Here is a 13,743-nt window from a genome sequence, read left to right as displayed (position 1 = left end):
AATCTTTTTCATTGTAACTGGATGGCTGTCAGCATGGAGATGGTCATTTTTCACCAGAAATATATTTTTAAATTACCTGACCTGGTTGTTTGAGCATTTTGTTTTGATTTATGGATCTTTTCCTCACATGCATCGAGCTTGAATTTGGATTGTTACATTTATAGCTTAGCATTTAACATCTAACTCCCAAGCTTTACAAGCACGACATCCTTGCTGACTAACTTTTGGCTACTTAATGTTATTATTAGGAACAATTTGATTCTAACAGCCATTTCTGGAATTCAGTCTTTCTACATTAACTCAGAACCCGAAAGCTGAAGGCTGAAGGCTTTTCTAGTAAAAGATATCTCAAACCACATCTGTGTTGTACCTGACATTAATTATTCCAGTAATATCTCCAATGATTGATGACATTCTGTAAAAAGCTATGTGCCATACCTGCAGCTAGGTGGCCCCGGACCAGCTGTGTAGCAACCCGTTGAGGCATGTGGCCGGCATGGGAGTATAATGCGGATGTTTGTTTTTTTTATCCGAATAATATCACCGTGTGTATGTGTATATGTAGGCAGTTTGGGAGGATATTGTAGAGACTTGAGATGTCCTAATTAGTTTGATAATTATAATTATTAATTTATATAATTATACGTCAAGACGGTACTTAGTAGATAAAGGAAGCACTACACATGAAAAAACATGTTTTTGAGCCGTAAACTAAATTATATTAATGTGCTTTGATGAAACACATAAAGGCTAGTGTTAATATCAACATTTCCTAATACATTTATAATAATCAGCATTTCATGGGTTGAAAGTAGCTCAAAACGCCTATGCTGACATACAGTTGGTACTCTAGTCTATGTCATGACATTTACATAAAAAAAGAATGTTTTTCAGGGTTGGGCGGCTCTGAACCCCCAGCCCCTGAGTGGGGGTGTGTGTGAAACAGCGCTCATGTTCAAATATATGCTGATCGAGACTCATTATTCACAGATTAGGATTAGTTTTTTTTTAACCTTCTACTTAGTATTTTGGTGCTTTTGACTGCTGTAGAAGCTCCACTGCAACAGCAGAGCTACAGCTAAGTGATGCACAGCCCCAAAATATGTTTCCCATAAACTCACTTTGTGAAAAAGGCGTTTGTAAAATAATGGATGATTTTTTTTTAAATGTCACAACCCCTGCAGCCCTACGGTGAACTGGCGACTTGTCCAGGGTGTACCCTGCCTCTCGTCCAGTGTCAGCTGGGATAGGCTCCACCCCTACGGCTATTTAAGTTAAACTGGAGGGCAGCTGATCGAGGCTGCACAACACAGAAGCAGATGTAGAAGATCATATACAAAAGAATTCATAGAAATGAACGGAGGCATGCCTCCAACACTGTAACACTGTTCTTCTTAGTGCATGTAAATCAAGCTCAAGGCCCGCAGGCCAACATGTTCACAGAAGCTTGCAAAGAATGTAATTTACAGAATACAATCTAAACTGTGTAACGGAAGCACAGTGTGAATAAATAAACTACTAATGCCTGCTGATTTTCTTATGGACACTGAAGGCGTCCACTAGATTTACAATTACAATTTACAATTTCATTTAGCAGATGCTTTTATCCAAAGTGACGTACATCTGAGAGCTGATAGACCACAAGCGAGGATCTAGTGATGAGTGAGTGTCACGAGGCAAAATCTGACAGGACCTTGGTGCCTACAGGCAGTGCAAGTGGCAATGTATAGAGTGCATATGAGGCACTGGGTTTTTTTTTTTTTTTTGAAGATATCTTGCAGTCAATCAAGTGCAAACATGTTCATGTAAGAGCTGGGTCTTTAGTCTTAAAGTCTGAGAGGGACTCTGCTGATTGAACAGAGTTAGGTAGCTCGTTTGCCATCCTTTAGTTTTTAGGCAAATATACAGTTTTGATTTTTAGGCTACAAACAACTGGAAACTTTTCAGGTTCTACCTTCCTTCAGTTTATGTATTTAGGCCTATAGTCTCACATTTGCAACCCGCCTTTTGAGGTCAGCCATCATGCTGATGTGGCCCAGGATGAAATTCAGTGGCTGTCCTGTGCAGCCCCACTCCACCTCCCTCCTCAACCCCGCGTCCTCTCTCTAGCATTTCCCAAAATGATACAGTGGGTGGAGTTACGCTGGGACCTGCAGGTACAGTTACACTTTCAAACAAATATTATAAATTCATGGCCCTGTGCTTTGATATTGGTTAAATTAGCCAGCTGCAGGGTTTCACAACTATTTGGGTCGGCATGTATATTTTCCAAAGGATTCCACGTATCTACAAATCAAATGAGTTCAGACTCACCTTTGGAAAGAGCTCAAAGACTTGCTGCCATTCATATTAAAGACGGTGTTCACTCTATAGATGGCTATGCTCCAAACAGCTGCCTGTCACATTAAACCCAGGCTGCAGGGCCAAAAAATAAATGAGACAGATGATTAGTGATACACCACTGAAAATCAAGGCATTTTGCAGAAGCTGATGTTTGAGATACATCTAAATATTTTATGAATATTGTCAAGTATCTCTGAATTCTTTTCAGCTCAGTGGACACTTGCTTTGGCATGCAGATATAAAACACTGCAGATGGTGGAAACATTAAATCACATTTTAATATTCCCTCCAGGGACGGCCTGTGCCCTGGTTTCTGTATATGGGTGTCAGTGAATTTATCTGAGCTGAGTTTGATTTGACACTGAGGCACTGAAACACCGTCAGGCAGCGAGTGAAGAGAGTTAATGCCAAGATTCAAGATTCATATTTTAAGATCATAAAGTAAATAAAAACTTAAAGATTTTTGGCCAATTGAAACATTTTTAGCTACAAAGTAAAAACAAAAAACAACCCCCACCCCCAAACCTTTAAAATTAAGTCTGTCCCCACCCAGTCCCGGAAAAATGGCTCCTGTCCCATCCCATTCTCAGCAATCTGCAAAACTAATCTGCAAAATAATCTCATGGTAATCCCATTGGAATCCTGTGTCCTGCTGGTCAAAATAAGGGTCAAAGACAAGATATGATTCATATTTTATTCATATTCATATCTTAAATACGTTTTTGTTGCTTCATGAAACATTTTTAGCTACAGAATTCAGAGTCAAGGAAAAAAAAACTCCTCTCACATGCACAGAAGAACGGCTCCCATCCCATTCTCAGCAATCTGCGGTCAAGTGCATGCAAAAACCTGATCTACTGTCTATGCTTCCCACTCCTGCTTACTGCAATTGTGTTTTTTCCTGTCCTGTCATCAATAGTAAAACAAACTCTCATCCCACGGGAATCACACAGGAATCCCATGTGAATCCTGTGTCCTGCTGGTTAAAATAAGGGTCAAAACAAGGTATTATTCATATTTTAAAGAAATTGTTTTTTTTATCCCTCCATGAAACATTTTTAGCTACAGAATACAAAGTTAAAAAAAAATAAAAATAAAAATCTATCCCCTCCCAGTCCTGGAAAAATGGCTCCCATCCCATCCCATTCTCGGCAATCTGCAGTCAAGTGCATGCAAAAACCTGATCTAGTCTTACTATGCTTTCCACTCCTGCCTGCTCCAGTTGATTTTTTTTCCTGCCCTGTCCCTGTCCCGTGATCAATAGTAAAACAAACTCCCATTCCCCAGGAATCCTGTGTCCTGCGAGTCAAAATATTAAATATAAAATAAAACAATAAAACAAGATTCATATTTTAAGACTGTAAAGTAAACTGAAACTTAAATACTTGTTTGGTGCCTCCATGAATTTTTTTTTTACCAACACAATACAGAGTTAAAAATAAATAAATAAAACACATCAAATAAAAAATAAATAAAAACATAATTTGTCCCCTCCCAGTCCTGCAAGAATGGCTCCCGTCCCATCCCATTCCCGGCAATCTGCAGTCACGTGCCTGCAAAAACCTGACCCACACTGTAAAAACTGCTGCTTAGATGTAAGTCAAAAAAAATTGAGGCAACATTTTCCAACCACTTTTTGCAAGTTTAGTGAACTTCTTGGTGTTTTGAGTTGAGTAAACTCAGTAAAATGTATTTGACTGTATGCTAAAAAATTAAGTACAATCTACAGGGAACAGGAAAGAAATTGAGTTTAACCATTGTCAAAAATGTCAGTATTTAACTACATGACACTTAATTAAATTAAATACCGATAATTTATATTCACTGAATTAATGCACTAAATATGATTAAGTCTGACCAACTCTTATCATTGAAATGTTTTAAGTCTAATACACAATTAGTTAGCATTGCCATAAATTTAAAGAAAGCATAAACATACACATTTAAACTTAAAGAAAAAAGACAGCAGCAAATAAATTCTGCCTTACACTGTCTACTTTGAAAACTTGAAAATTTTAGAACGACTCTAATTTAATATTTTGCATGTCAGACTTCAGTAGAACCTCACACTATCATGTTCCACGGCCATGATTTGAGAATTTATAGTGTTTTCATTTTCCTGCACTTCTCTTGACTGCTGTTTTTTTAAGTGAGTGAGTGAACGAATTATTTAGTGATTGTTATTAGAAGCCTTAATTTCTCATTCAAATGACAAACAATCGTTTGACACAAAAACATGTATTGCAAAAACCTTTAAAGCATTTATTTTGATCTTCATGAGGGTTTACCTGCTGTGTACCTGAATGAGACACAGAGCTTTGCATAGATAGATACGATCCTCCACAAAGATCTGATGGTCTTCTAAAAGAAAAAAAGTGATAGAAATGAAATAGTTAAATTCTGTAAATATGTTAATATGTATATGTTCATGCAAATAACCATTTATTCAATAACATGAACAAATGGTTTAAAAATGTATCAAGAAAGCTCAGACAAATACATTAAAAGATTCTGAGATTAAAAGTTCTGCACACAATGTTGATTTGCAACAAAAACACATAGAACTGAATAATGCACCATACATACACTATAGTGCATTATGTCTACACATATTTGTTTAGCAGCAATATATTCAAATCAGTAATTACTTAAAGAATATTTAATTTGCCCTTGTGTTATGTTGACACTGAAGCCAGACAACTTTCTTGTTATTTGGTATCTCACAGACCTCACTGCTGTTTGAGCAAAAATATTAACAGCTGCATCCTTCAAATAATTTAACACCTTAATAAAAAAGTCAACAAGAAAAATCATGAAATATCAAGATAGATAAAAACAATGTTAAGACTTTCTCTGAGCATTTGAAGAGGGCCGGGGGTCTGCAGGACCCCAACCTCGTATGTGTATGTGGGTGTACTTTATTATCCCTCCTGGAGTCCGTGAACAAATGGATTGGTGCCGGTTTGACGGCGGGAGTTAAAAAAAACAAACAAAACAAACTGTCCCCTCCCAGTCCTGGAGGAATGGCTCCTGTCCCATCTCATTCCCGCCAATCTGCCGTCAAGTGCGTGCAAAAACCTGATTTACTGTTGCTATGATTCCCGCTCCTGCCTGCTCCAGTTAATTTTTTTTCCTGTCATCATATAATAGTAAAACAAACTCCCATTTGACGGGAACCCCACAAGAATCCTATGTCCTGCGGGGTTCAGCCGTTAGTACCAGTATCCATGTCCTACTGACTTTGGTGCTCCTCTGACTTTCTCTCTACAGTGAAGTTGATATTTGTGGTTTAAGAGAAATATCTATTTTTGGAACATATTTATGTCCTCTTCAGGATGAATTTGATGACTTCTGACATTCCTTAACTTCCTAACTTTAGTGCAATCATCAGGTCAGAAGCTCTAGTTGAAAAAAAAAATAATAATAATAATGACATACCCATCAGCCCCTTCTGTACTTTGTTAGTACTAATACCAAATATTAGCATGTTAGCATGCTACAAGCAGCTAAGATGGTGATCATGGCAAACATTATTGCTGCTAAACATCAGTTTGTCAATTTGTCATTGTAAGCATGTTAGCATACTGATGTTAGCATTTAGCTCAATGCACTCCAGTAGAATCTTGTTTAATTATCCTTCACTACCTCCAAAGGAACTAAACACCATGTGTAGAGCTAAAAAATAGCTGGTTACTTGTTTAGTAAAAAAGCATTTTTTTTTTTTTTACTAGATTATATTTTACATTTTTCACTATTTTCTGTCATTTTACATAGAAAATGATTTGCAGTCTTCTGGTGGATACGATGCAAACATAGCAACCCTCATCTCGTGTGCTCAGTACTTTCCTTCTTGTACCATGAAGTAGTCTGACATGACTTATATAAAGCTTGAATCCTTTCTTTCCCCATCCTCTGCATCTATCCAACCCTCTCTGTTTTCAGACCGCGCCCGATGGATGGAAGAACTCTGTGCGTCACAACCTCTCCCTGAACAAGTGCTTCGTGAAGGTGGAGAACAAAAACGGGAACTCGTCCCGTAAAGGCTGTCTGTGGGCTCTCAATCCGGCCAAGGTGGAGAAAATGCAGGATGAGCTGCACAAGTGGCGTCGCAAGGATCCCGTCACTGTTCGCAGGAGCATGGCGAGGCCAGGTGGGTGACATGAACCTACTGAAAGACACTGGTACCAAAGAACGTCAAGCAAGATGTTTAGCTGGATAATAACGCTTTTAGAAGACTGATTTCACCATGAATTCAATGCACAATATGCATGAAATCATGACTCAGGCAGAAATCATGTTCATAGTTTTAGTCAAATCACGTATAGCCACGTTCGTCCTTTCTTCACTCGTTGACGTACCTGATATTTCCCATGTTTTCCTGGAAGTTATCATAACTAGTAACTACTTAGCAATGGCTAGCAGAAAATGCAGCATTAGTTTAAATTGATTAAGGATTTCTCTGTTTGAACGTTGTTGGAAACATTTGTTATTTTGAAACAACACAAGTCAGCAAAATATATTATATATATGCTTTGTGTTTTTAGACATTTTAATGTGAAATTGTCAGACATACAATTTTTACTTTAAGTCCCTACATTTAAACACTAATATCTGTACTTTCTACTCATTACATTTTCAAAACAGGCTTATTGCTTCAGTGTTAATGCAAAACAATGTAAAAAGACGTAACAAGACAAAAATGGCCTAAAAGACGTAACAAGACAAAAACAATGTAAAAGGTGCAACAAGATGAACATGACATAACAAGACTTAACAAGATGAAAATGAGGAAAACGACGCAACAGTACGTAATGAGACAAAGATTAAGTAGAAAACATAACAAGACGAAAAACAACGTAACAATACATAACAAGACAAAAATGATGTAAAAGATGTATTAAGATACAAAAAGAAGAAATAACATGAAACCCTAAAATAAGATGAAAACAACATGACAGCCATAACAAGACAAAAACAATATTAAAAGTGTAACAGGACGTGTAACAAATCAAAAATTATGTAAAAGAAGACAAAAGAAGTAACAAGATGAAAACAATGTAACAATACATCACCAGAAAAAACTTGCTACATGACAAAAATTACATAAAAGACACAACAAGCCACTAATGATATAACAAGAAAAAAAAACACCTGCAAAGATGTAACTAGACAAAAATGCAGCAACAACATGAAAATAAGATGAAAGACATGAGAGGACAAAAAAAATAAAAAATAAAGTAAAAACGTAACAAGACAAACAGAACGTAAAAGACATGAGGGACACTCGCCTGCAGAGAAAAGGTGAGGTTCTGTTAGGTTCTGACATGTCCTTCAGAGGACGACTTTTTACTTTTATACTTTGAGAACATTTCAGAACCTGCACTTTTTCACTTTTACTTGAGTGAAGAAGTTGAATCAGTTCTACTGAATTTGTACAATCAGTACCCGAACCCTACTTTTCAGTTTTTACTGATTCGACTTAAAGTTACTGAAACTTATCAAAACTGGGTGACATTTTTAATAAATCTTATTTGATTCAAACTTTGTAACTGTTTCTACAGAATGCCTGGATCGTCTGCTGGGAGAGAGACCAGACAAGCTCAGATCTTTGCCACCTTACACCAATCCAGCTTTGATATCCAGAGTGACCCCCGTCTACAGCACCGCCTCGTCCTCTTGCACCCAGGTTCAGCCCCCCTGCCTGTCCATTCGGCGTCCTCAGTATGCCCATATTCAACCTGAGCAGCCCTGCTACCTTCCCCCCGCCGCTGCTCACCCCAGCAACTCGTTTGCCCTGTACTCGCCCTGCGGGCAGCCGACAACAACCACTGGGAGCTTGAACTCGCCCGTGCCTGGGAAGATGCCGCCTGTTTACACCGCCGCCCTCCAGGCCGAATATGGCGTCGGCCACAGGATGCAAGACTTTCTGTCAGAGGGGGACGCCAGTTATGACATTGACACGCTCAACCCTACCCTGACCGACCTGCAGCTGCAAGGTACGAGAGTCAGAGATGATATGATGGGTAGAAAGCAAACAAGAAGGAGACGTGTGTTGACCTGATGAGAAATCAGGCTGCATACTGCAGTGGAAAAAAAAAAAGTTAAACCCTATCCAACTTCTGCAGAAATTCACTTTTGATATCGACAGATGTGGAGTATTGGCATTGTTGATATTCCCAAACTTTCCCAAAGTCCCAAAATAGCATTAACTTTAAAAACCCGTCCACAATAATACAGCAAATGTTAAACAAACAAACAAACAAAAATAAATAAAATAAAATAAAAAATAAAGCAGAAAAACAGAAGCAAAAACATCTTCAGAATTTATTTATTTCCTTTTATTAATGCAATAATGATTGCATTTTAAATAACATGCAATATGACTTATAGTTAACAATTATACACATAATAATGTTTTTTACTGTGCGAAGAGGGTAGAAAGTGCTTCATCAATGACAAGCATCCAGATTCACCTTCAGCTGACATTCAGGAAGACATGATACACGACAGCTCATCACAGACACGTTGAGTCGTGTCGTCTCTCTGTTTACTTGCTAATGGTAGCTGATGGCGTGCTAGTAGTCGCTTACCTTATTTTGTAACAATGGTGACAAAAGCACAAAAAGCACGGTTGCATTTAATTACAGTAATGACGGCTCCGTGCCATTTGGGTGTTTGTGTGAGTCATGTCAGTGTGTCAGCATGAACAATGGCAGAACCCCGTCACCAACACATGTCAGTGTGCCAGTACCTCTGTGTTTGGTGAGTAAGAATGTCGTTCGGCAGGCTGAACACACACGTTCACACCTTCACACCATCAGTAATGTCAGCTGCTAACTCAACCTGATAGTTTATTGTAAGCAGCTTCTACCCAAAACTTTAAGTTAACTGAACTTAGGTAGAATAATTAGTCTAAAGTCATATTTGGGTTTTGTAATAACTCATTGAGGTAAGTTAGCTGAACTTGAGAAAACATGTTCAATAAGCTTAAATTAATAAATGAACCTACAAACTCTCCAAACATATTTGATTTCCATTTACATTTTGTTTCTCAATTTGAAGAGCCTTTTTATATTTCATGAAAAGAACTTACAAACACAACATGTGCCACAGTGAATTTATTACATTTCAGCTGTAAGGGAGCAGGAACTTTCATCAGGGTTTGCAATCTTGTCATTACTGGATATAACAAACAACCATGACTTATCTTAAAGTGAATTAGAGACACACAGCAAGTTTCTATCATATATACTGTCTTCAAAACATAAAAAAAAGGATCTCAGTAGAGTTATAATTGACACACAATGCACTCTGGGAAGTCTGCTAATAAGCTTCATCTACACTCTAAAAATATACATTGCAATTTTATATTAAGAAAAGCAAAACATTTTTGTGTTCAGCGTAACACAACTCTTATTTGTTGTGTTAAGTGAAATTATTTTTTTATTTAATTAGATTACATTAACTACATGTGATATGAACATATAGCATATTTTTTAGAATTTTTTAGTTCAGAATATATGCTAACTGGAAAATGTATGTGTTGGATTAGATTAGATTTGATAGATTTTAGTAAAATATATCTTGTCATATTATTATTATTGACAGTCGTGAACAGTGGTTGTGTAAAATTGTGTTATTATGTGACTTACACAGTAAGTCAAGAAATACAACAACTACTACACCTTTAATAAAAACATACAGGGAACCATTAACTATTTACCAATTTACAAGCATGTAGAGGCCAATTAATTTTCTAGCATGTACGGCACCTTATAAGGCACATTTTTTCCACTAAAGGGTACTTGTTTTATGTTTTATCCACTAGAAGGGCATCCTAGATGGCACTTTATCATGTTTTATCTGCCTTAGAGGGAAACGAGGGCACTTTGGTGCATTTTCTTGAAAACAGTGGGCAATTCCCTGTCCTCCATCTGAGTCCACCAGTGGCCGTGAACATTTATGTATCATAAATTGGGGTTTACATTGATGGAGCACTGACGCACATGAATGATCTATGTTTTTCTTTTCAATTACTGTCTGATCTTTTGCTGATCGTCTCTAAAAGCCCTGCCTGATGTATTTAAGAAGAGTTCAATCAGCCACTGCGTCTCCTCCTGGTCGCTGGTGAAAAGATGGGGAGGTGGATTCCTGTGTGATTGCAGGAAGCATTACTGTTTACTGCTGCTCACTGAGTCCATCTGATTTCTTTTCATTTTCTCAGGTAACTTATGGGAGGAGTTAAGGGAGGACAGTCTGGTCTCTGATCCGCAGGTCACCACCACGACCCCGTCCACTACGTCCGCCCTGCAGGACCACCACATCCAGACCAGCTGCCTGCAGGTCTCGCCTCCCCACGTCGGCCGACGGAAAGCGGAGTACGAGGACCAGATCACAGACAGTGGACGAAGCTCAGAGCAGCACGGCTGTTTGAGCGGACTGCATCCTGTGGTTTATTCAGGGGTGGAGAGTCTGGCCGGGTATCTGACCTCCTGCACCACATCCATCTCCTTAATGTAAAGACTCTTTAACACCACCCCTCCATTCACGTCACATGTCAGCCTGAATGGTTAATATGATCGCAGGCAGCTTCATGCCACAGTATTAGCTTGGTGGTTATTTAAGCCATCAGATCCTCTGTTTACCACTGTGGGACAGACTCTGTGGAGGGACGCGTTTGTATCTGTTTGTATCCACAAGTTGAGCGGATATAAAAAGTTCTCATTATATCTTTTTGTCTCTTTCAATACACATTTCTTTTCCTGCATTTAAAAAAAATCTTGCCACAGCTCCTGCTCTATCTCCAGGTGATTTAACAAATGCTGATAGGTTTGGAAAAGTAAACAGGGTTGATTAATTAAAACTGTAATTAAATTCCTTATCAAAAACTCGATTGTTAAATTTATATGTGAATTTAGCTATTTATTTACTTTTTTCAAAAACTGCATTGTGACATTTATTTACAATTTAATTAAAGTATTCTTAATTGTATATCTAAAAATATATCACTTGTCCTTAACATATCAGCTGTTTTTCTTTTTAAATTGATTTTTAGGGCCCGAGCACCAAACGGTGCAGGACCCTGCTGGATTCACTCAGATTCTTGTTATTATTTTTCTTCCTTTTCTTTTTGTTTGTCCTCTTCAGTCGCGTTTTTTTAGGGGCTAGAAACGTTCGATAGTCCATGAACCTTGGCACAAAATTCAGTTGTAGGTACGAGAATCGGTACACACATGTATCATGGCCAGACGAACAAAAAAGTCTCTGGGACCCCCAGGCTAAACTGAACAGGGAGTCGGCCATTTTGAATTTCGTGGTCAATTTTGGCGATCTGCATGCGTCGTATTTTAACGATCTTCTTCTACACAATTCATCATAACAACTTCAAAATCGGAGTGTGCCATCTAGATTACATTGTGATCAAAGGTTATGAAACGATTCCGCGAGTGTTGAAGGGCGTGGCTGTGGTGTGGCATTGAGTTTTGATGTCTCGCCATGAAACATGAAATTGCTATAACTTTTCTGTAAGTGGTCCGACCTGCACTAAACTTCACATTATTTTTATCATCGTTTGATAAGAGATATTCAGTCATAGTCATAGTGCCACCTACTGGCAACAGGAAATAACATGTTTTACGCTTTGACATGCTCCTCCTGGCACGTTGAACTCAAATCTGGCGAGAAAGGCCTTAAGACCTTGGCAATGCTGTGTTGTGAAGATTGTGACGTATTGTCAAACCGTACTGCCATGCCGGCACGGCGAACTTTGATGTTTCGCCATCACAAAGGAAGTTGCTTTAACTTCAGTGTACATTGTTGTTTTTTGCTTTTGAACCTGCATGAGTTTTCTTCCACTGTTCAAAGACGTGCATGTTATGTTAACTGGTGACTTTAACTCAAAGCAAAGGTGTGAGTGTATGGTTGTCCTTCTCAGCTCTGTGATTGGAACAAGACACCAAACTATGTTCGATCCAGCTCTTTCATGAACACCTTTGCACTTGATTGACTGCACAAGACATATATATATACACATATATGTACATATAAAAATCCAATGCATCATATGCACTCTGTGCACATTGCCACCAGATATGGTTCGCTTTGGATAAAAGCATCTGCTAAATGAAATTGTAAGACTGTAAAATTGTAAGAAGCAGCACAAACAGGAAATGTTTTCATTTGGGGTTTCATCAGCAGTTACTTTACTCATCTTCAACACAGCTGAAAGCAAATATTAAACAGTAAAATAAAAACGTTCAAAAACTTAGTTTCAATACATAAAGATTCTGTTAAAAGCGACAAAAGTACTGAGAGCGGAACATAAAGAGACTTTGAGGAACGTCTTCCTCTCTGCTGTCCTGTGCACATGAGCTCAGGATCATAACACTCACTTCAACTTCACTGCGACCTGCTTGGAGGCAGGTCGGGCTCACTTTGCCCCCACTCCAGAGTTGGTCCATCTTGGGTGCAGCTTGGCGCATCACTGCACATCGAAAGTGAAATTGAAAATGCAATTTGTAGAGGAGCACATAAAGTAGAACATAGAGGAGCATAAAGCAGGTAAAGAGACAGACATTTACGTTTTTGATGGTAGAGACCAAAAACCGAACTAAAAGACAGGAAATATTAACATTTATCAAGAGGAAACAACAATCAAACAAATTAATGCTGCTGGATGTTTCGCCATATCTTGCCATATCAACTCAAACCTATGAAACTGTCTCAGTTTGATACTGATGCCTTTATATGACCAGTAAACAAGACCATCAGCGATTTTGCATTAACGCTGTTTCTGTACAGGTATTCTTAATACCTCCCACAGGCTCAAATGAAATGAGCCTGTGTTTACATTTTCCCAGGCTAAGTTAAAGTAAGTGGTACATTAGCCATTGAAAAGTGAGAAGTATAAGTTTTTTTATTTAGATCATTTTAATTTGGTCTTATAATTTGGAGTTATGAATAGAGGAAACACTGCCTACTAGTACTTTGTCCACATGGGACCACCAAAATCAACAAAATATGAAAAGTATCTTGTAGCAGCTTTAAGCACTGAGCACATGCAGGTGTTCACAGCTGGTTTCCATTGCTTCCAACTGGCCAAAAAATATCACATACTGTGGGCTTCAGTGTAACAGTTCACCCCAAAATCAAAATCACTCATTTTTCCTCTAGTGGTGCTATTTATCCTTTGGCTTGGAGCTTTGTAGATATCAGTCGTAGAGATGTCTGCCTCGTCTTGAATATGATGAAACTAGATGGCTTGTGGTGCTCAAAGCGCCAAAAAATACATTTGAAAAACACAACAGCAATGTCTCTTTACAGGAATCATGGCCTAGTTACTCAAGATTACTGACTGACTAGTTGGATAAACATCACAACAGGCCAGAGGAAAAATATGTA

At 38.2% G+C, this 13,743-nt stretch overlaps 1 protein-coding gene across 1 annotated transcript in view; it reads left to right on the top strand.

Annotated features, from left to right (window-relative positions):
* foxn1 (forkhead box N1) overlaps positions 1 to 10,863 on the top strand; it is a 32,700-nt gene extending 21,837 nt beyond the window's left edge. The window contains exons 7-9 of the mRNA XM_084716645.1: positions 6,286 to 6,493; positions 7,905 to 8,339; positions 10,568 to 10,863. Coding sequence (XP_084572771.1) covers positions 6,286 to 6,493; positions 7,905 to 8,339; positions 10,568 to 10,863 — 939 coding nt within the window. The remainder of the gene's footprint in view (positions 1 to 6,285; positions 6,494 to 7,904; positions 8,340 to 10,567) is intronic.
* The last annotated feature ends 2,880 nt before the right edge of the window (positions 10,864 to 13,743 follow it).

The sequence above is a fragment of the Lutjanus erythropterus genome, chromosome 4, assembly GCF_056507025.1.
Source record: "Lutjanus erythropterus isolate fLutEry1 chromosome 4, fLutEry1.hap2, whole genome shotgun sequence".
NCBI classification, from domain to species: Eukaryota; Metazoa; Chordata; class Actinopteri; order Lutjaniformes; family Lutjanidae; genus Lutjanus; species Lutjanus erythropterus.
This window is presented reverse-complemented; position numbering and strand designations above follow the sequence as displayed.